This window comes from Haliotis rubra, unplaced genomic scaffold (assembly GCF_003918875.1).
Source record: "Haliotis rubra isolate DU_JTF1 unplaced genomic scaffold, ASM391887v1 Scf78, whole genome shotgun sequence".
In the NCBI taxonomy this organism is placed as follows: Eukaryota; Metazoa; Mollusca; class Gastropoda; order Lepetellida; family Haliotidae; genus Haliotis; species Haliotis rubra.
The window spans coordinates 1,187,012-1,211,918 of record NW_025767501.1 but is presented as its reverse complement, the minus strand read 5'-3'; the positions used below and the strand labels follow the sequence as shown (position 1 = coordinate 1,211,918).

The 24,907-nt window shown below is 36.8% G+C and overlaps 1 protein-coding gene across 4 annotated transcripts in view; it reads right to left on the bottom strand.

Moving 5' to 3' along the window:
- Window positions 1–19,100: 19,100 nt before the first annotated feature.
- LOC124260865 (visual pigment-like receptor peropsin) overlaps window positions 19,101–24,907 on the bottom strand; it is a 99,291-nt gene continuing 93,484 nt past the window's right edge. For all 4 annotated transcript variants that reach the window (XM_046695186.1, XM_046695189.1, XM_046695187.1 and 1 more), the window contains one exon: window positions 19,101–23,195. In XM_046695186.1, the coding sequence (XP_046551142.1) occupies window positions 21,503–22,567 (1,065 nt within the window). In that variant the 5' untranslated portion in view covers window positions 22,568–23,195 and the 3' untranslated portion in view covers window positions 19,101–21,502. The remainder of the gene's footprint in view (window positions 23,196–24,907) is intronic.

Sequence of the window (24,907 nt, the reverse complement as noted above, 5' to 3'; positions counted from 1 at the left end):
TTAAGTTTTTATTCAAATTTCAAACTGAGTTTGACAATTTGAAACAGCTGAATTTTTAACTCAGCTGCATCTTTAAACTTAAGTAATCTATCCATCAATGTCGATGTCAGTTCATTCTGGGAAGCGCGTTTTCTCTAATTTGAGTAAAAACTCTAACTTAAGTCTATTTCGAGAAATCGGGTCCAGGTCTTTGTTGTGTTGAGCAAAAGCTTTAACCACTTGGCTAACCCACTACCCCTCCTGTAGATAGAAATATTCAAGGTAAATCAAGGCAGTCTGCAAATATTCAAGCCAGACAATCCAGTGGCTGATAGAACTAGTAATGCTAACACAGTCAAACGACACGATCAGCCATGTGACACAAACATCCAATCATAATACATAATGAAGTCTATCTTACCAGATACCATGGGTGATATCTGTTCACAGGGAGTAAGACTGACTGAGTTTGGTTTTACGCCGCTTTTAGCAATATTCCAGCAATATCACGGCAGGGGACACCAGAAATGGGCTTCACTCATTGTACCCATGTGGGGATTCGAACCCGGGTCTTCGGCGTGATGAGCCAATGCTTTAACCACTAGGCTACCCCACCGCCCCCACAGGGAGTAAGAACAAGATTTGGAAATGGAATCTTTAAGAAATTATTTAGTTAGGATAATGACTGACAACTGCTGTGATAAAAACAGTGCTATGGCTTTGCTTTGTCCACCGTTGCCAGTGATCAAACAAAAGGGACAATGACTGTCATAATTGTTTCTTTGTAATTCCAGAAAGCCAAACAGGATGCTTGTCATTTTGAATCAAATTCTTTGAGTAGTCTTCAAGACTAAAAGTTCCCTCAAATACATTCATGGTTTATCCTACAAGCTTGTCTCAGATTCCACGAATACATTCTTAAATGTTCTGACAGTTCATGACACCATGAATGGCCAAATGATTGACACTAATATGTGACTCAAAGGCTCCTAAAACACCTCCCATCACCTACAGGTAGTCAGCTTAGACAGGAGAAAGTTGTGTTGAGTCTGTCTGTGTATATATATATGTCTGGACAGCGATTATGTAACTGTCATAAGGCTCAGCATCCGAATCACTATGATACAGAATGGATATGCTTATCCTTTCAAACAGGCAGCAAATCCTTCAACTGTCCACTGACTGAGAAATAAGCTGCTCAAATCCAGCCAACGGAAATTATGCTTCCCTAAGTTCGGTTTGAATCCTTAGCAATTAAGACATAGATGGATTTCATTTGTCTCCTGTGCACAACACTGTAACGTCCATGGTATTGATGTATTTTGACAGTATTAACGATGTAATCCTCTCCCATTTCCCAAACATGCTGTGGCTTGGCTGTAATTGGCTAGGTGACAATATGGGGATATGTTTCTAAGAAATCAAAGACAGATTGACCTCATCAACTCCTATTTCATTTCACAATTTCCAGCCATTCTGTCTGTTGTTGAGGAAACAGATAGTATTAGGACTGAACCATCTTATTAATATACGCCATATTGACACTGATGTATTCAATTAAAAAAAACACACCTTGCTTTTAATGCCATGGTGTTTCTTTGGAAGCTTTACTTTAATGTTTCAGTTAGATCATGTTCACAACCAGCCACTGTATCCAAGAAACAGCACTGTCTGAAGCAGCAGAATGGTTTTCAATCACAACATGGCAGGTCTTTGAGGAGTTCTTTTAACACAAGAAGACAGATCCTTTTTGAAGTTATATGTTCCATCCTACGTTCACTCAAGAATGAGAAAATGATGAAGAACATTAAACGAGGTTTCCAGGGATGCAAGTAAGAGTTTGTATCAAGTTGAGAGTGCAAGCGTCCTTAACATTGATACTAGTTAATTGGTGTTTGTCATGAAATGAACTCTCTAACATAAAGGATATATAATCACTATCATACAACTGGGTTGTCATCACAAAGTTTCAATCAGTCTTGTTCTTTTCTTGTGCTGATTTGAAATAACACTTGTTTCGTAATGTCATTGAGTTTACAGCTCTTTTTATTTGCTTAAGAATGTAAATAAAGGGAAGCATCCATTCGTCATGAGGGTTTGCCAGAAATTTGAGGGAGATGGGGAGGTTTGAGACAAACCCATGGGCAGAGGAAGAGTGAATGAGGAGGCGTGGTGATGAAACTGGCAGTTATTTTCTGGTCAGAATACTAAAGAGAGATTATCATGATAAGAAACAATTTTGGAGGCCCTGTTTCCTCAGAAAGTACTGTGACACTAATGTACAATCTCCAGAAGGGTCACAAAAACAACAGCATTACTTTCAGGAACAATCATCTGTGTTTTGTACATATGTGGATCAGAATTCTCCGGTCTGTATATGGCTATTCTAGTGTGTAAGTCAGGTTTTACACCACTTTTAGCAATATTCCAGCAATATCACAGTAAAGACACCAGAAATGAGCTTCACATATTCCACCCATGTGAGGAATTGAACGTGAAACCAACAGAATATAGACATTTTCTGTTGCTTCACAAAACTTTGTCAATGATGACTTACTACATTGTAAAAATGTAGGCAAATATTCATTGGGGATTATAAACATATGTTGCTATTCATATAACAACTGCTTATAAACATATATAGAATGTTTTCCTGAACTTCACACTGCTTCCAGATATGTTCTGTTCATTTTAGTGGATCACACACAGCCAAACTCCTTGGAAATAACACTGCTGCTTATACCAGGAAAACAGAAAATATCACTGAAAGGGAGCTTTCCTTTGTAAAGGGATTTGGTCATGTTCCTCTAAAACAGGGCTTGGTCACTTTCCTTTGTAAATGGTCACTTTCCTTTGTAAAGGGATTTGGTCATGTTTCTCTAAAACAGGGCTTGGTCACTTTCCATTGTAAATGGTCACTTTCCTTTGTAAAGGGATTTGGTCATGTTCCTCTAAAACAGGGCTTGGTCACTTTCCTTTGTAAATGGTCACTTTCCTTTGTAAAGGGATTTGGTCATGTTCCTCTAAAACAGGGCTTGGTCACTTTCCTTTGTAAATGGTCACTTTCCTTTGTAAAGGGATTTGGTCATGTTTCTCTAAAACAGGGCTTGGTCACTTTCCTTTGTAAATGGTCACTTTCCTTTGTAAACGGATTTGGTCATGTTCCTCTAAAACAGGGTTTGGTCACTTTCCTTTGTAAATGGTCACTTTCCTTTGTAAAGGGGTTTGATCATGTTCCTCAGTAAGAGGGTTCGGTCACTTTCCTCAAGATCGATTACAGGGCCCCAGTGACTTTTCGTTGTAAAACGGTGTGGCCATGTTCTTCTGTAACAGGGTTTGGTCATGTTCTTCTGTAACAATGTTTGGTCACTTTCCTATGTAACACTGAAACACGGTATTCTGGATTCATGTTATAAAACTGTTGCATAACTCTGTAAAGTAGAACTAGTGGCTCTGAAACATGCCATTAAAACAACATTTCATTGCTTTAAACTACTGTTACTTTGTTCTTGAAACAAAGCTCTTTGGCATTGTAGCACTGCTCTTTATAAATCTTGAACAATGGCTCTAAAACCCTGAATATCTTAAACTTTAATGCCAACAAAATGGCTACCATTTTTTCATAACCAATGACTATTTGAGTAATGCAGGCTGACCTCTGAGAGTGATGGAATATCGTGTTGTGATCTCCTGCCACACTTTCTACATTTTGACAGGATGATATTTGAAACAGCATTTTATTTTTCTTTGGATTACCAAGTGTATTTATTTTATGACACATATATGAGACATACATTCCAATACATTTATAACCTGACACTTGAATTAAAGTATGAAGACAGTGTCTACTGCAAGCTTTAAGTATAAGCTTGATGCACTTGTGGCAATGACATCCATGTTTAATCTGTTCACCAGTTTCTTCACATGACACAGGTCCAGACAAGCTCTTGACATATGCAAGCCATGCATCTCTATGGTCGTGACATTTAAATACTTGCTTATCTTAAATCGACCAATTTTAATGCATATCGAAGACATTTGCTTCTATTTCCTGCACTGTGTAGGCAATTTGGTGAGTAGGCAGTTTGACAAGAATTATCAAGCTTAACTGGAATATGAATTAATAGTGACACTGGAGCTCACCTTTCATGAAAGATTGTATTACCAAGGTTTGAGATTGATGTAGTAGTGTAACCTACTGTCACCCAATGAGTGAGTTGAGTTTAACACCGCTTTGAGCGGTTTCACATATATATTGCAGCATGATAACTTAATGTGGAAGAAATTCCAAGTGTTGATGTTTTGTTGATCCCCAGGGCATAGTTACTCTCAAGAGTGAATTGTAGTATGTTGGACCACAGATGTGGGATACTACTGCATGGTCCATGGTAGTTTACAAACAGCTAAATATCTGCTACATAAATAGTACAAGAAGTGGTTGCTTTGCACCCAGGGTGTCACAACTTGATATGTAGCTTTGTATCAACATTAGGAAACCTGACATTCTAATCCAAACTTTGTCAAGTTTTGCGGGTATCATCAATACAGTTTAAAGTTAGATGAGGTGGTTGGAGTGAGTGAGTGAAGTTTTACTCTGCTTTTAGCAATATTCCAGCAATATCACGGCAGGGGACTGTGGTTGGACCAATAAACTGCTATCTTGTATGAAAATCTTGAGGAATGAATACCTATTGAGACCTGGGATCCCATGGGGCTGAGATATTTAGTCAGTCATTTCTGAAAGACAAACAATACTTTTCCAAGGAAGGAAGAGCTAATCATATTTCTCTGTACCGCCAAAACATGTTATTGCAACATCCAACACAATTAATGTTTGTGCAAAAACTGCCAGGCAAAATATTTCTGATTAATTATCATTTCCAATATTATACAAGCAACATGACCTTGCTCACCTTTTCATCTAACATGGAAGTATTTGTCCATTTTCCACTGTAATATATGTCTAACTGATGTGTTAGTTTGGCACAACCGTTTGTGAAGGGCTGACAAGCTATTTGCAACTAAACCATTTCCTAAACTGAAAATCTCTGTTAATGCAATATATTCCAGCCTATTCCTGATACAATAAGTGACCAGTGACAATAAGCCTCTAATGACACAGCAGTCTCACGCCAGAGGACACTGTGATCTTTACTCCCACCAAGGTCTTCATGGAAGCATATGTAAGAATATAATCATTACCTCTCCCAAAACACCCCCTACATCTACCCACCCCCACATCTACCCACCATCACCAACCATTTTCAACTTCACTAGAACCAAAGTTCATTGCACTGATTCTGACATTAATGCCCATTCTGATATTGACTGAGGTGATTGCTCGGGCATCTTGGTCTTAGCTTCTGGACATCTGATACCGATAATTCTTCACAAGGAATCATGTAATATTAGTCAGCTCATACATGTATGTCATTGCTTTTGTTCCAGAAGAAAGAAAGCGGGTTCAGATTACCACAAGGAGAAACAAGATACATACTGTTCAAAGTCTTCGTTTACAGCTATGCCCTTTCTACTGTTCCATGAAGAGTTAATCTCTAAATATAGTCCATCTTGCAACATGAGTCTAATTGCTTGATATACGACAAGTGTTTTGAAATACTTTCATCAGATGCTGTGGTGGCCATTTACATATGTTAAGGGCATATGGTACCATATTAAACACAATAAACACACAGCAGGTAAATGAATTTTGGCAGATGCTTATCTTAAACAAATCAACTTTTCCTTTGATAGAATTTATGAAAATGACAAAAAAATGAATGTCAGGAATGTTTTTCCAATTTATTGTTTTAAAGATGGGCTGGACATGACATCTTCATGTACAAGCACAATACAGGCAGCACAGTAGCAGTGTTTCTGGGTTTCACCCAAGTGGTAAAGGTCTCACATCACTTCAGACTTTCCTACCACATAAGACTGGCAAGTCCTGATGTAACTACAATACTGATCAAACTTTTATTCAACCCAGCTCACTGTAAAGATCACTTCAGGTTTTCTGTCCACATAAACTGGCAAGTCTTGATGTAACTAGAACACTGATCAAACTTTTATTCAACCCAACTCAGTGTAAAGTACTGATCATATCATGTCCAGCTTCTTCTCTATGTCTTCAAATTCAATACCTTCTGCGATGGCCTTTGAAGAAACGATATGGAATTCCATAATTTATGAACATTTGAAATTTGAATCTGTAGAAAGTTCATTCGTGGGAAGGTAGGTACCATTACATCTCTCGTATGTTAGATCTCATGTTTCCATAGAAACACAGTAATATTACTGAGGTATCATATTATTAACTGGCCTTATTTCAAATGATGTTTGTGGAAAGAGGTTTATCCTGGATGTGGAACTTGTGTTGTATGTATTGGTTTGTTGTTTTGATTCCATAGAAACTGGAATAATTTCAGTGGGCAGAAGGCTAGATGAAATGATAGGTAGATGGAAAAAGTAAGAAGATGCATGAAGATTTTGAAAGTTGCAAAGAAATTCTGAAAATTGCAAGAAGATTCTGAAAGATGAATTCAATGAATGTTTGTTTTTAAGTATCTACTATTAACATAATTGAATAGATTGTGTATCTATACATCATTTAAATGTTTCAATCAATAGAAAACTGTAGTTTCTCAAGTCATGAAATATGTTTTTACTTTTGAAAATGTACTTAATTTCTGTAAATATATCTGGAACCTAAAGTGATGTGAATTTCAAGGCTATTCCCCTTTGACGGAAAGCTAAACTGACGTACTTTACTTTACAGTGAGTTGGGTCGAAAGCTAAACTGACAGAGTTGACCTGGTGAGCTAAACTCCCATAACCAATGCAGTGTCTGATATCAAAACTGTAAGGGAAGAAAAAAAGAACCTAGCACTAGGAATGAACACAGGTTTATTAGGTCAAACAGTAATTTTCTTTGGTATCAAAACATTCTTTATAACCCTGAAGGCTTATCTGTTTTAAACATTTTCTCTAAAACAAATTAGCAGGTATAAGTCAATCTGCCCAAAGTTCTACCCATCAGATGACCTTAGGTCTATTTTGATTTCCAGGTTGACATGTATTTGCCAGCTATCTGGGTAAAGTTAATACACTTTTTTGATGACGTATTTTCCAATTGTCTGTTCAAGCCATTTTTGAAGGCTGTGATCAAATACTGCCAATGGTCACAGAATCTGTCAAGGTTGCAAGTAGGGGATGAATTCAATTAGATGGCATGGGAATCATGCCTCGTGTTGGAACAACCCAGTTTGCTTATAGTAACAAGGAAAACCTTTCCTGGCAATACGCCTTGGGGAGATGGTGGTAACAGAATCACTCCCTCTGTTGTGCTTCCTTTTTTTTAAAAAGTATATATTGCATTCAAAGAAATTCTAGATTTCAATTGGGTCTTGGAAACACAAGATATTACGAAGAACAAACTTTAATAGCATGAAATTGCCAGCCTTAAATGTCTGTTTGTCTGGGATTACTTCTTGCACAGTGCTTGGATAAACTGATAATTCTTCATGCCAGAAAGGAAACTCAATACCTCACCTAGCATGGGAATCAAATGTCTAACCTAGCATGGGAATCTAGTATTTCAACTAACAAGCTAAACCGGTTGCAAGGGCTTGATAAGCTGCCATGGTGCCCTTTTCAAGGAATGTCGGTACTGAAGCTCACCTTGAAAAAATATGTCGTTCATTCATGTAGATTGATTCTGGATTATAAGGCTGCTTATGAAGAGAGCAAAAATGCAAACATGACATTTTTCATAAACTCCTGGGTTTCACCAAAGAGGTAAATATCATAAACCTGCATAGCATCAAAGCTTTCCTCATCAAGCTCACATGCTGTGATGTAATTGAAATACCATTGAAATCAGTATAAAACATAACTCGATCACAACTCAATATGCACAACCAAAGCTGTCAACACCAAAGTTTGCATGGAGTGAAACATTAATTAGACAGTAACATATGTTATACTTGGGATTACACTTTCTTAGTAAAGTACAGATTCTAGTACTTTTGTTGGGTTAAGTCCCACTAGAAGACACAGTATCTGAGTGGGTTAGGTATCTGACTTTGTGTGCTGGCGATTAGGTGCCTGATTCTGAGGGTGTGGGTTTGATTCTCCGGATGGGACTCAACCCAAAAAATGTTACTAGAATCTGTACTTTACTGAGAAAGTATAATCCCCAATATAACATGTTACATTTGACCACTTTCTAAATGGCATTGTGTATTCACGAATTAGTGTTCATAAGACGTAAACTGGGATACAGACAAGGACACAGGGTTTGAAATAACCACTAGCCCGGTAGCCCGATGCTAGGTAAAACTTCCCCGGGCTAGTAAAAATAGAATGACGGTAGCAGCGGTTTGCTAGTGTAAATTTTCAGTCTGTGAAAAATTCTCTTCATGTCCTTTTTTCATGAAACATTTCCTAATTCTTTTAGTATTTTTTGGTTTTGTTTTCAAGCCGACAATTCTGAGCTTAGTGAAACTACACACGAAGCTGAAATCCTAACCCGTTTCTAAGATGCGTCGTGATTGGTCAGTGTTAAGAAATAAACACCAATCAAAATAGCCGACTCATCCTTCATCATTTGCAAATGGCACCATGTAAACAAACATGCCGAAACGGCAGGTATATATTAAGGCCTTGTTTCAAGGCAAAGTTCCCGTTATTGCTAAACAAAGACGCTCAGTTGAAGAAAAAAGAAAATCTGATAGAGAATCTGAAAAATCGAAGCGTGAAAGAAATTTTATGTCGAAATGGTCTGCCGAGTTCAATTGGCAGATTTCAGACAAATCAAAGATGTTCTGTAATGTGATGATGATCTCATTAACCTTGGTCAGTCAGACCTTGAGTCTGATTGACTGACAGAGTGCTTGACTGGACTGTCACTGTTTGAATAGTTATAAACCTGAAACTTGTGCTGAATCATCTGGTCCTGACAATTTGTAAATTTGAAAGAACTTTATGAAAGAAATAATAAATAACTACTTTTGAGAGTTTTGTATCTTTATTTAGTTTGGCTAGTAAATTTTCATTTGGGCTAGTAACTTTTAAAACTTCCTAGCCCGCTTTGCTAGTAATCCTGAAAAATTATTTCATACACTGAAAGCAAAGTAATGTTTTGGTATTTAAAAGTCACACCTCTTGAAAGAAAGGATGGACAACAGTTGGGTGGAAAAAATAGATAGTTCTAGTTATCTCCTGATATAATGAGTGATCATAACATGAATCAGTGATTAACACATATGGAAGTAGTTCCCTGAAACCTTGTTCATGTAAACCAAAGTGAGAAGAACCAGATTTTAGAAGAAAATAATTATTTGAATTTTGTTACTGAAACAAAAATGACTGGACTAAGATGTGGTCAGTAAACAAAACCAATGGAATCCAGTTACCTTGAATGTCTCAGTAGTCCAATCCTTGATAGTCTACAGAGACCCATACGTTATTTATCCACGGCTGCATCTTGTTCAGTTGAACTACATTATCTCAAAATATATATTTAAAGATTAAATTATTGTCTAGTTCTAAATCTCAGAAAGGTCTAATAGTCTAATATGGGTACTTTGCTTCTCATATATTTAGAGAAAAATCAGAAGCTGTTTTCAGAAACATGCTAACACAATTACTGCAAAACTGGATGTCTGACACAACAACAAAGATAAAAGCTGATATAATGAACCTATCAAACATGTAAGAAGAGGTTATGACAGACATGGTGACTTGTTTTTGTTTATAGATGGCATATCTTCAACACTGAAATCACAATCTTGTGTGTTTTTTCTTGCAAACTAAGATGATCAGACTAATATGGCCAGATCCTGCACCAAAACTGTCCCCAATCTTCACAGAAAGTTACATGACCTCTTTTGAACGGCAAGCACTCACCACCTAACCCATCAATCCTATATCTGCTCATACTGGAAAGTCAATGTCACCTTCTTCCTACAACAAGACCTAGACCCAGCAATCCTCCTGCAATACCTCAACCAACAGCACCCCACCTCCAGTTTAACATAGAAACAGAGATGAACAGCCCAAACCCCTTGGTTAATGTCTTCGTAACCAGAATCCCACCCCAAAAGAACCAAACCAGTGTCTACAGAAAGCCAACCCACTCCGACCAATGCATACACGTTGATTCCAACCACCCTTGGAGAAACTAGCATGATCTCCAACCTCACCAGACAAGCATCAATCTCTGCTCTACTACCCTTACTGCAGAAATCCAATACCTCCGCCATGCTTTTATCCAGTTGAACTACTACCCACCCAAGCTAGTCGACAAAATTGTCAGCATCACCCTTCACGCAGCATGTGTTTTCTGCATTTAGTTCTATGCCACTTTTAGCAATATTCCAGCAATATCATGGCAAGGGACATAAGAAATGGGCTTCACACATTGTACCCATGTGGGGAACCGAGCCCAGGTCTTTGGCATGACGAGTGAACACTTTATCCACTACACTACCCCACCCTTCACCCACCAAGTAAACCCAAACAACAAACCCGAAACCTTGCATTTGTATCTCTTTCCCCTTCATAGGAAAGACCTCCGACCAAATCAGCCATTTCCTGAAGTGACAAGATGGCATCAAACCTACATCACCAGCTCTACCCAACTGAAAACCCTACTGAAAGCCAATGGCAGGAACACCTCTAAACAACAAACACCCAAACTTCCTGTCCTATAAACATCATAATAAAAAAAAACTTAACAGCCATCTCAGACCACATCGTCAACTGTCCCACAACGCCATCAAGTGGGACAATGTAGAAATATTATTTTCTCCAGGATTTAACAAAGAAAACTGGCAGAAGCTGTCCAAATCTGCCGACAAAAGCCCTCAATCAAAAGAGAAAAGGATATCTTATCCCACCTGCCTACAATGAACTGATAAAAACAACAGGGCAGAACACTACAGCCATCACTGCTAACTAATCCTATCAGCTATGTATATTTTGTTTGGCGTCATGAATAGTTGGCTTACTTCCATTGTTACTGCATTATTATCAATATCCATTGCTGTTGTTTTGTTGAAGTTAATCCCTTTGATACATGCCTTCATGTTATCTTACTTAATCAATGTTAGATGTATATAAGTCTATACTGTGCTGTAGTACTTCACTCTTGCTTGGACCGCCTCCGTGATGTAGTGGTTAGAGCGTCCGCCCATAGAGCGGAAGGTCGCGGATTCGATCCCCGACCGCGTCATACCAAAAAGACGTTAAACTTTGGTACTTGGTCCCTGCCTGGCGCTCGACATTAATGGGTACAACAAGGACTGGTCGGCATGCACGTCGTCATATGAGCAATATATTCTCAAGCATGACGTTCAACCCAATTTCACCTGATCTCACCTCACTCTTGCTTGAGAATCTATATGGAAAAGTCATAATATAACAAAGTTAGCATCCATTAAGTATCACACCTTTCTTCAGATGCAAGAACTGTTTTTCTAAATACACCATCTGGCTGACAGTGTGGGCTTTTCAAATGCAAGTGATTCACTTTAAGAAACAACAAATCTGAAAGATCTGTTTCCCTGTGTGAGTGGGCATCTCATTGTGAACTACTAGAGAGAAACTGACCTGTATTATAAATTGTAACTATGTAATGTGGATGACAAATTTCTTGTTTTCAAATTTGGTGCTATGGCTTATTGTGTTTGTAAAAAAAATAATATAATGCATTTTAAGATACTCATTTAAACTTTGTACTTAAAATGTGTATGAGCGTAGACTTGGTCTCGTCGCTATATGGCTGAAATAATGCTGATGCGGCAAATTTTTTAACTCATTAACTTAATCACTAACTCCAAAATCATGCGAGACCTTCTGTTGTACTCTTCTCGTATTATGTTGTTCTCTTCTACATACTCTTCACTTAAAACGTATTATGTTGTGTGTATCTCTTCCTCTACATACTCTTCACTTAAAAGCGTATTATGTTGTATCTCTTCCTCTCTTCCTTAAAAATGTATTCTACATATCTCTCTTCTTCACTTTAAAAAATGTATTCTGTTGTATGTTGTATCTCTCTTCCTCTACATACTCTTCACTTAAAAACGTATTATGTTGTATCTCTCTTACTCTTCACTTCGTATTCTGTTAATCTTCTTCCTCTACATACTCTTCACTTAAAATGTATTCTGTTGTCTCTTCCTCTACATAATCTTCACTTAAAAATGTATTCTGTTGTGTATCTCTCTTCCTCTACATACTCTTCACTTAAAAACGTATTATGTTGTATCTCTCTTCCTCTACATAATCTTCACTTAAAAATGTATTCTGTTGTATCTCTCTTCTTCTATATCCTCTTCACTTAAAAATGTATTATGTTGTATCTCTCTTCCTCTACATACTCTTCACTTAAAAATGTATTATGTTGTATCTCTCTTCCTCTACATACTCTTCACTTAAAAACATATTCTGTTGTATCTCTCTTCTTCTACATCCTCTTCACTTCAAAATGAATTCTGTTGTTTTAAGTCAATCAAAATATATTACATTCAGAACAAACATATTTTGTCCCATCTTGTTATTCTCTTTTCTTCTTTTACATCAGTTATGAAACAGATAAATACATGCTCAGAGTTGCAATTTGGTACGTGATCAGTTTGTTGTATGCATGGAACAATTTCAAAAGTCAGCGGTTGATATCGACAAATCAGCGGCATCATGATTGTGAAGTTACAATGATTCGTGACTTGGTTTCTATAAATGTGTCATTGTAATATTGCATGGAATCTTTGCATGCAATAGAGATTCAAGTATGAAGAGCCCTAAGGCATTCATGTTTTAAATTACTATGTGTTGCTTTGAAAGGAAACTCCCTCTCGCCGTGAATAGCGGTCTGCCATGCTTAAACTGAGTCAAACACAGAGGCTGTCAAATTGAACTGACGATGCAAATCGATCCTCTGTTCCATTGACGTAGTCTGCAGAATGAAGATGACAATTTTATAATAATAAGGACAGCACCACCTAAAAACAGAATTAAGTTACCTCACTAAGAACTTCTGAAAATACCCTGTCTGTTCATGATGGCTGACAAGGATGTCAACTCAAGAAGGTTAGCCAGGAAGTATAAATATCCTTCAAAGTCTTGCCATACATATTGGCTATGTCTTGAGAAGAATGAGGGAAACCTTTTTTGTCACTTTACTGGTAAAATCAGACCTGTGTTAGGTTGAATTCCCTTATGGCTGCATCGGACCATCATGCAACATCCAGTGCATACCGAAGCACTTGGGTTTGAATCACTTTACATCGTTTCATTGACAAAAATACATTCCATCCTTATTCAATCTTCATATATAAAGATGCTGTTTGTAATTCAAATCATGCGACACTCTCTAGGTTATGGAAATATATTTGAAGAGTTGTGTTAAATGCCTCATATTCCTAAGCAGTTGTGTTGTTTGTGATGTCATCAACAAACACAACCAAACCTACCAAACACAATGTTTAGGGACATCTAAAAAATAATCAGACAAGATTTTGTAAAACTATATAAGAAACATATGACATTGTATTTTTCAAACGATTGTCACACAGTCTGGGACCATATGGCATGACGGAACCAATCCAGTAACGCCCACCTCTTCATCAAGTCTCCAACAGTCTATAATCATTCACTAATTATAGTTCAGTACCTCTGCCTTGTGCTCATTTCCTCAAGATCCCCAACACACTGGAATTTCCCTCTAATTAGTAAGGACAATCCAATATCAACTGGAGGATTTAGGTGCTAACATCGTAAAACAAAATTCATTGTTCAAATGTGCCCTGTAATAAAAAATCAGTGAACCAGGTCTATTTGTGTTAAAATATTTACGAAGCTCATCATCTTAACTATGCAAATCTTTCAGAGCATTTTATTCCATGAACCTGGTGACAGTACACTGATTACAAGGATAATGATAATATGATGTCAAATTTGTTGAACAAATTCATGGAAAGTTGTTTTAGCGATTCCAACTGAGTGTTTTTAAAAATCATTATTTCCTACAAAAGCATAGATGATTTGAATTCCAATTCCAAACTACAACCAGTGAGAACATACATTCAACTTTTGAAAATTGAAACACTAAAACTACAAATATAATCTAATACATCTTTTAATCCCAACAAGTGACATTTCAAAACTTGCCACTACAGTTACTGTATCTCCCTTCACATGAACCATTTGTTCCCACGTTTTAACTTCAGGTGAACCTAACTGACCTGCCTTTGCATGTGTTTGTGATTGGTGCCTGTGTGGGACTGTGGGTATGTGGGAGTGATTAATAAACACATACTTTTGATAGTGTCAGAGTTGTTCAATGGACTTGCTTCTAGCAAAAATTCCTTATGCTTATGGAAAAGGTTTTGTCACTTATATGAACATCAGCAAACATGCCCTTGATGCTTTGAACATTGAGCATATGAATGTCAAAAATGTGATCAGCACAGCCAAGAGATGCAACTCTGCAAGTGTCTAACTGCATAAAAGGAATTACTCCAAACTGTTTCAAGGGACTCACCAGTAAGCAGACATGGGTTCAATTACTTTGAAATGTAATTAATTAAATTACAATTACTTTGATTTTCCTCAATTACAATTACAAATACAATTACACCTTAAATTAAAATGTAATTAATTAAATTACAATTACATTATCAATGTAATTAATTACATTACAAATTACTTTGTTAAAAAAACAAAAACAAAAACAAAACAAATATATTTCTGTATTCCTTTAATCAACAAGATATCGATGTTGGTAAACACTAAATCCAATTCATATTTTTGTCATCAAAAAGCGAAATGCAAAATTAGATTATATCTACAATGTACACTATTTGATCAAATTTGTATTTTGCATATTTCTTTGGGCTTATTATCAAATACACACCTCTATCATCTCTTGTTGCAAAAAACACTTTGTCCATCACTGTTACCTTAGGTGTACTGTATCATGACACCATTACAGGCCTACATTACAATATATAATCAGCTGTCATAATCCACATTAACATACTAAAGGATTTGTCAACTTGGATTTATGGCTTATTACCTTTCATGATTATAAAAATAGGACTACAGTTCAGTAAGATTTTGAATATCATATCCTATGAGAAATAAACAAAGAGGCCATTTTGATAGGAACTTGACTACCGGGTAATAGTACTGTTAATCCCCAATTTCCTCAAATACCAACCTACATTCAGTCATGCGTTACTGATTCCCTTTGTTTCACAAATGTGCAGATGGTGATAGTTACAAAGGCTTAGACATTCAAATCTCTTTCAAAACTTAACACCTGCTAGAGTATATACCGACAACAAGCATCTTATTGAAAAACACTGCTTTGTCCTCCTTATTGTACAGAATATAATTGCAAGGGTTGCCTGATGACCACCAAAATAAAAAAGTGAGATGTAATTTGATGTAATTGAAAAAGTAATTGAAAAATTCAATTACATTGAGATATTAATTAATTAAATTACAATTACAAATTACATTACATTCAATTACAAATTACATTTTAAACATTCAATTACAAATTACATGCAATTACATAGATTTTTTGTAATTAATTACATTCAATTACAATTACAAATTACAATTACCCCTAAATGTCTGGTGACTGACCACTAACTGTACCAAGGACCCACCATTAACTGTATCAAGTGGCTGACCACTAACTGTATTAAGGACTCACCATTAACTGTATCAAGTAACTGACCATTAACTGTACCAAGGACTCACCATTACGCCGCTTTTAGCAATATTCCAGCAACATAACGGCAGGGGACACCAGAAATGGGCTTCACACATTGTACCCATGTGGGGATTCGAACCCGGGTCTTCGACATGACGAGCCAACGCTTTAACCACTAGGCTACCACACGCCCCCCTAACCGCAAGAACAGTTTCAGGTATAAGGGAAAGTTAAGTTTCATCTGGGCTGGTAGGTGTTTCTCACTTTGCTGGCACAAGTGTGTGAGTGAGTGAGTGAAATTGGTTCAACACCACTTGAAACAGTACTTTAGTTACATCACAGAATGTCAAGCTTTATGAGCAAGGATACAGGTAGTGAACCATTTTCATCTCAGCATGGTGCTGACAAGAATTGAGAAACATACCCAGGGCTAATTTGGCATTCAAACTCTCTAGGTTTCATCTGTGAGATGCAAGACTGTCCAGGAAATGGTGGTGCCTTAGACATGTTGGCCACCTGACCCTAGTCTGGCATATGAACCTGCCATGTTAAATGTCAGCACTGGGCAGCGAGCTGATGGGGCCACTGTGGCCTGGAGCTCTTACTTCAGGTTGGAAGCACTAACTGATTAATTTGTTGGTTAAAATACACTACTCAATTTTTGCTAAGCACAACAACTTAGACTAACAATTTTAATTCTTGTCAAATGCTGAGCTGTATAAAATATTACCCATTAGGGCAGTGTGAATGTGTGTAATTTTCCAATATTTGGAATGAGTATTTCAGCAATTCTCAGTGCTAATTGGTCTGTTTTTATGACATCACAGTGGCTTCAGTGCAATATCTCCATAGTGTTGTCATTTGAAGTTTTCTTCACTTCCTTTCTTTAAATTGTCAAAAATTCACATACACAATAATCAACACAAAACTCAGAATTAAGAAGCAATGTATATATCGCTGAGTACAAACCCACCCCACATATTAGGTAACCCCCTTGTATAAACATTCATCAATGAAGCGATGCCTCAGAGCTTACACGGTCCCGAAATTTGTAACAAAAATGTGCATGTGTCCCAATAATTTGTATACGATAGTCAGCCACCCTGAACCTCCAGTACATGGCACAAGTTTGTGTGTTGACACAATGCAACACCAAATTAGCAACAGTAAAAGATTCAGACTTAAGTACGAGAAAGTCGGTCTTTTTCCTGTTATTTTATAGCTGAATACTGATTTTTCTATTTACTAGCTTTAATTTTTTCTAACTATGATTGTGTTTATTCAACAGTCTTCAATATACACCTTCTCCAGCACTTGCCAATAAATGAGTGAGTGAATGAGTATAGTTTTATGCCGCTTTTAGCAATATTCCAGCAATATCACGCCAGTGGACACAGGCAATGGGCCTTACATATTGTACCCATGTTTGGAATCGAACTCGGGTCTCCAGCGTGACAAGCGAACACTTTAACTTTTAGGCTATACCACCGCCCTGCTAATAAATATAAAAAACTGAAGGAACTGATTTAAGGTTCTACGCTCTAGATATCACGTGTAAGGTCACATGGGCAGTTGATTGGGATTGTCTTCAGTTATGAAAATGTAATTTCATTGTATACAGTATTTGCTACTTCACAGTTTATTTCAATACAACAATGTAAATAGATACATATTTATCAAAATGCAGTCATAATATAAATGAATTACAATTTTAAGATCAACTGTTACGACAAATCTGTCCTGAGTGAATGTATGCAGTAAGGTGAGGTCAGGTGAAATTGGGTTTAACATCATGCTTGAGAATATTTTGTTCATATGACGACGTGCATGCGTATGTATGTGTATGTGTAGCTGCTTATACTAGCCCAGACTGAAGCTGGTTTTTATAGTGCTAGCCCACTGAGATACCATGCCGCAGTGAAGCATGAATACCCCACTCAGACACAGTATACTGACTCCGAGCCGACCAGTCCTTGTTGTACCCATTAATGCCGAGCGCCAGACAGAGACCAACAAGTACCATATTTTAACGTCTTTTGGTATGATGCGGTCGGGGGTCGAACCCGCGACCTTCCGCTCTCCGGGTAGACGCTCTAACCACTACACCACGGAGGCGGTCGTATGCAGTAACAATACACTAGTTAATCACTAGGGACAGTTTGTTTCTTTGTAACTAGGGACAGATAATTAATTATTCTTTGATTGTTTTCTTTGTACTGCAGCTAAAAGCGACATTAAAGGGATTTAATCAATTGTGAATACAAGCCTACAAACCAATTAAGTAATAGCAGGATGAAAACAAGCAAGGTATGTACTTTGGCTTTGAAAAAACAAAATTATCTGTCTTGAAATTCAACCTACAGCATGTTTTTCTCAAAATGATCTATAATGTGTTGATTGAAAGGGCCAAAGGACAAAAGGGCCAAAATTGAAAAAGTCAAAGGGCCAAAGAACAGTCAAAAGGGCCAAGGGAAAGTCAAAAGGGCCAAAATTTTAGAAAATAGTAAGATTAGAAGAAATTCAGTACATGTTGCTGCAGTAGTTCTAATCCTAAACATCTCATAGTGTCTCAGTGTTGTTTAAAACATCTCACAGTGGTTAAGTGTATATTTTATGAGTATAATCAATCATACAACTGTTTATTTAATGATTACAAGAGGTATTAACAGAGTCGCTGGTGACAGTTACACTAGTCAGTAATCTAAACAAGATTAACGTTTTAATTAGTGTGATAAGAATCTCATGACTGCTATATAAGACAAACAGTTCAACCAACAATTCACATTGGTAACCATGCATGTAAAGTGTGTCGCTTGTGACAAGACAGTTAGGAAGAGCCAACATGCCCTTGAGTGTGACCGTTGTAAGAGATGGACCCATCGTGGCTGTGACACACATGACCAGAGAGTAATACCTCCATCTTTGCGAGAGCGGGGAGGAACTTCACTTTCTCTGCCATGTCTGCTTAGAGCTCGAGTCTCAGTCCAGTAATTTTACTTTCGAGACTTTACAGTTGAGTTCGAGCAACCTGCAGACATATGTCAGCCAATGTGACTCCGGTGTGGAGTGATGATGTCTGTATTGAACTTTAAAGATGTGTGAATTATGAACATTTGAACTACTTATGATATTTCTGTTATTACTACATATTGATACAAATATAATTAAACATATAAATATATATTAGTTTGTATGCTCTTATTTGAATTTGACCTATGGCCCCTTTGACTTAAATCTATGGCCCTTTTGACTTAAATCTATGGCCCTTTTGACTTTTTCAATTTTGGCCCTTTTGTCCTTTGGCCCTTTTTACTACAACCCTTGATCGATGCATGGAGTTTGATTACTAGCTGAATGCACATAACTAAAGAAAGAACAACAACACATGAAGTAAACACAGGCACTTTATTCTGTACTCCTGTATTCAACACATCAGGCAACAATATCGCAACACAGGAGAAACAACTTCCTTACGAGATAAGCTCACATAGATAACACGTATAGATCACTTACTGATCTAACATTAGCAGTATCTTAAAACCCATCTAGCCGCTCACTTTGATCTTCGAGATACTGACACTTATGCTGAAATGGACCACAGTACATGGATGAAACATACACCACTATCTACTTAGATCTACACTGTTTTATTTCTTTGATGACAGGCTGATGGTGAAACTGACATGTTGATGGCCGGGATGCTTTACCTAAGAGACTGGTATACTAAATGATTACCATTTAAAATGTTACTTTATTGCTAGGATACATTGACAAAGAAAAGTATGTGATTTATAATAGACACAGATTTATCTGATGAAGAGAGAAACTTTCTATTTGTCAGCACAGTGACACCAATTTGACTCTGCAGTCAGTTGGATAAAAGGCATATAACTGAAGAAAAATTGATATGTTTTTGAACTTTTTAAACACGTTTATTAAAACACGCCACAGGTTTGTCGTTGATATTACAGAGCTTGTATAACTTCAGGTGTAAATATCAATAGTGCTAAGTGATATCAACATTTTCCCTGAAACTCTTGAAAAGTTTCAATAACTCATCCAGTACATCCAGCATGTCACTTTAACATGGAAGGAAAGCCCAATGTGATGCAGGTTGGAAATACGTCTCAGCTGAAGGAAACCTATACAACCTGTTTGATGCAGCAGGGTCTTGCGGACCAACTTACTTTTCAAAAGAGTGTAAGATGTACACATGAAAGTTTCAGTAGTATTTGATAAAGATTTTAACTTTTAAAAGATTTTAAAAAATGACTAAATTGGACGTCAGATATGAAGATAAGTATTTAGCTATTTAATACAGAAGACACTATGATCAGACTTAATGCTATCAATTCAAACCAGGCCATTTACCCATACTCTACAATTTCATCTTTTTTTTTCATAAAAAGAACATAATTAGTGGCATACATATTATCCGATGTTGAAGAGTACTTTTAATTAGCAGTATCATAAAAATGCATTTGGTCAATGTGAATGGAGTCTTTCAAATGTATTTTCAGTCATAGTGATCAATATCACAAAACTACTGCAGTACCAAGTTTGGTAGTCATTCACAAACAGCAATGATAACAGATACTGACTACATGTGACATACTTCTAAATCTAACATCAGAAAACTTCACAAGGAGCATGTAGGTCATCTTTTTATTCTGAAGTTCATGCATTTACAGTTCTGGCAGATAATTGTACTTTTTTTGTAATTTCAACATACCAGCTAACAAGTACAGCTCTCAAGAGCATGTGGAACTATGAATGCAGGAAAAGGGGTCTCTTGATGGGAGAATAAAAAGATGAACTACGTCTCTCAAACCTGTGAAACTCGTCGTAACAGAAACATTGCTCAGATCACATGGTGCTCAAGTGTACACAGAAATGGCAACAATATCTTCTTTAACCATATGTACAAACAATATTCTTTCCATGCTATACATTACCAATATTTCTCATAAACAATATACAAAAATGGAAATTCATTCTTAGCTGATGAACATTTTGTGGAAAAACATAAAATTGGTGAAAGGAATTACAGGAAAAATATGCAATACAATTTCACATAACAAAAAGAAAAAGAAAATAATTGTTCAAGTCTGCTGTTATGTAATCATTAACACTTATTTAATGTTCAAAACAAATGATGTAACTCATTATTACTACAATATTTACTTGAAAGAATCACTGATGGTCTAATTTCTCTACGATTTCTTCACTCATGATTGAAATAATATTTTATACATTTTGCTTCACATAAAATTAAAGTATATAAATTAATTTCTTAGAGCAAACTCTAATATTACCATATATATTGTGACATTTACATGAAATGATATATACATAATCTTAAATATACAATTTTCACTACATACATATATATGTACATATGTTTGTTTTTTTACCAACTGGTGTTAAAAACATATATAGTTGTGCTTTTTTTCACAGCCTAAACAATTATACAAATCATACTTACAATTTCTGTTCTGAACATGTCATTCGCATTCTTGTGTTATGAACAAGATCTCAGCACATAAGCAGGCAAGAGCACTATGCAAAAAATAATTGTGTGAACAAAAATAACATGTCTTGTACATGGTTCCCGTGGCACCGAACTTTGAACAATATCCAGTGTTTTTGTACCAGTATATACAATATTTACATCATTTACCAACATATATATAGCCTAAAGTTCAGTAACTAAACCTTTCCATTTTTACAACTGTTCATAAAGTTCACTATTGTTCATACAGTTCAAAATTGTTGGAACAATGTTCACACTGTTCACTTCAGGGGAACTTGGGAGTTTAACGGAACAGCTTCAGTGTTCACATCGCTCACAGCGTTCGTTTCACCGTTGGACTTTATGGAAGCTTTTCGCAATTTCGATCGTTCTTCCGTCATACACCTCTCTTCCAAACCAAGGGCTCGGAAACAAGCCCTTCGGATTTTTCGGTCCATAACGCCATATATGATTGGGTTACAGGAATTGGCAACTGCGTACAGTACCGTAATCGCAACATAGAAGTCAGCACTAAATTTAAGTCCTTTATCAATGCTACGGACTATACCATAAGGCAAATAACCAATAATAATCAGAAGAAATACAAGCCCGAACATTTTGGTGATTTGTATCTCACGACGCAGCCATTCTCGTTTCCGACTTGCTCGGAATGCGCTTGACGACTGATGCACTTTGACAAATATGGCAATATAGCACACGATGAGAACAAGTGATGGCAACATCATTAAAACAACAGATACCAACATCGTATAGAGTCCAAAACCTTTTTTCACAATGCAGCGAAGAAGTTTCGGCTGATACTGAGACATGTAGCCAAGGTGTGGTTGGATGAGAAACAAAAGTGGGACTACTCTTGCAGCAACCAAGACGAATATTGTGTATGCCTTTTTGGAGATTTTCTTGTAGAAGGTGTTGAAAACGACGACGATGAGTCGGTGAATGGCTATGAGACCAGTGTGCCATAGTGATGAACCCATGAGGAGGACCGTGAAATGTGTCACCATTTCGCAAACAATGGACCCCGTCGCCCAGGTCATCATGAAGTAAGATACCAACACTAGCAGGTTATTGATGCCCAGGTTAAGTATATCGTTGATACAAAGGCTCACGATGAAAATGTTTGTGATGTTTTTCAGTTCCCGCTCAGTAAGAATCACAATCATCGTAAGAACGTTGGCAAAGACGCCCCACATCAGTGACATCAACATGACAATGGCACCGACCTGCAAGGCTGTAGCAGAGGGTCCAGCCAGACCGGAATCGTTAGTGTAATTGTGATGGAGGGACGAGTTCAGGGAAGAGTTTTCATAAAGAGCGAGAGACATGTTGAAATTGTTTATCACAACTTGCCAAAAGAACCAAATGATCAGCTTAAAGAAACTGATAACCAAACTTCAACAACTTGTATACGGCATCGTTTCTTTCTTCGATTCCACTGTGAAGCATTCCAAGCATGATAATCGCAACAAAAAGTACAAACAAGAAATAAAAAAAGGCTAAATTTCTCTGCTTGACAGAGTTCAAAATGCTTAAGTATCGAAAAAGTATGTTAATCAAGTCACGATTTCCCTTCTCCTACTTTTGAGGATCCACAGAAATGATTACATTGTATCCCAGCTGCAAGGAACGTCTCAACAAGGTGAAGCAGTTTACCACACACTCTGTCAATTAATTCTCAATATGGTGAAAGAAATTCTTTTGTTGCAGGTTGATCACATCCTCTTTGGCCACCACTGAATCACATATGGTCGAGCGTGCACGAAAGGCACTTTCCCAGCTCACACAGGTGTTGATAGCAAGGTAATTTCTGTACTGTGTATGAGCCTGACTTGCCAAGAGTGATTTCCTCGGCAGTTATTTCACGTTCATTACGCCTGCTGTCGATATCGCTTCGCAGCATACCTGTGAGAGAGGGCGGCTGTCATCGTTGAGTTGGTCGTTGTGATGCACACTCTGTGAACAGCAAGAGAAGAAGGTTATTGACTGTATAACCAATGATCACTCATCAATATACTTACGACATTAACCTGTCATTCAAAATCATGATATAAGCTATCCCGTCATTTTGGGGATGGTTGGATTTATAGGAAAATCAATTTAATGAGTGTATAATTCTTGTAAGATGATGAAGTCAAATAGTACTTTTAGGAACGTACATACTTGTATACTGAGCATCTGTGATGAAATCTGATGCAGTATCACAATTCAAGAGTACCATGATTCTTTGAATGTAACAATTGCTACTTAAACAGAATTTTGTCTAGTATGTCAGACATTATAAAAGGTAACTTTCTATGATCATTGCTAAAGGGGAAGGGTTTGGACTAGAATGTTAGGCAGAATAATCACTCAAACTTGAATATACATATTGTGTTAGAGTGACCTTTAAATTCATACTTTAACCAGTTTGGAAGGCCAAACTAATTTTTAAATCAATATATTGACAAAACAGGAAGATGATAACAGAAAAGCTATCAGGAATTAATCTCAACACCTCCACAGATACCTAACAAATGCTGATTTTTTCAACAAAAATTTCAAAGCCTCAGTGAATAAAATAAAGAATTATTGAACAGAAATCATATTCTTCCAAATCGTTCTGTTTCTAATCAGATCTAATCAATAAATAATATTCATAGCATTGTCAATAATTGATGTTGTATAGGTTGTCCTTGACAATTTCACCCACCATAGAACAAACACAACCACTGAGTTCCAATTAAACCATTGCGAGACAGTAGGATAGGTCTTGAAATCATATATACTGAAATATGTATGCAGTCAACTGTTGGTCACAGCTCCAAGTTCAAGGAAATTGATTACTTGAGTTGATGACATTTAACTGATCAATTAAAAGTAAAGTTACCAGTCATGTGAATAATTCTTGGTGCTATTTCAACACAAGTCAAAATGATTAAAGTCAGATATCTATGTTTTGTCTGATTCCACATTTGAAGAAAACAAAGAAATCTGGAAGCAGATGGTCGAAAATGAATGATAACTTATACTTCCTTTTCTTATAACCAACAAACAAAATCTATACCGAAATGCTTCTTGCATATACTATATTGGGTACACATTGATGTCTACTGCACTAAGAGTGAGTGAATATGTTTAAATCTCACAGTACGTTTGTTCCACATAGTGTGTGATATTTTTCATGGTGTAATTAATGCTTCTACTGTTTTTGGGAGCAAAAAATCTGCAACGCCTGGTAAGTTGCTTACAAAGTTCCCAATTAAGGCAAACTCAGGTATTCGAAACCAAGATCAACAGATCCCCACAAAACCAAGGGAAGTTATTCAGCACAACAAATTGTATCTGAGACCACAAGACATCTTTCCCCAGCTCATACTTATGATAAACGTAGGTTATTGGTACTCGAACCAAAAGAAGCACCAGCAAATGCTTTCTATGCACTCAAATATACTATTTCCAAGTGTAACAGAATATTGTCAAACCAGCAACTTCATCACAGTAGCCATGGGACATGTGCAGTCAGGTAAGTGAATACACAGTATGAAAGAAAACATATCAAAAAGTCTTATATATATTGCATTCAGCTTGTATGCATAGTGAGGAAGTGAATGAGTATGGTTTTACGCCAGTTTTAGCAATATCACTGAAGGGGACACCAGAAATGGGATTCACACATTGTACCCATG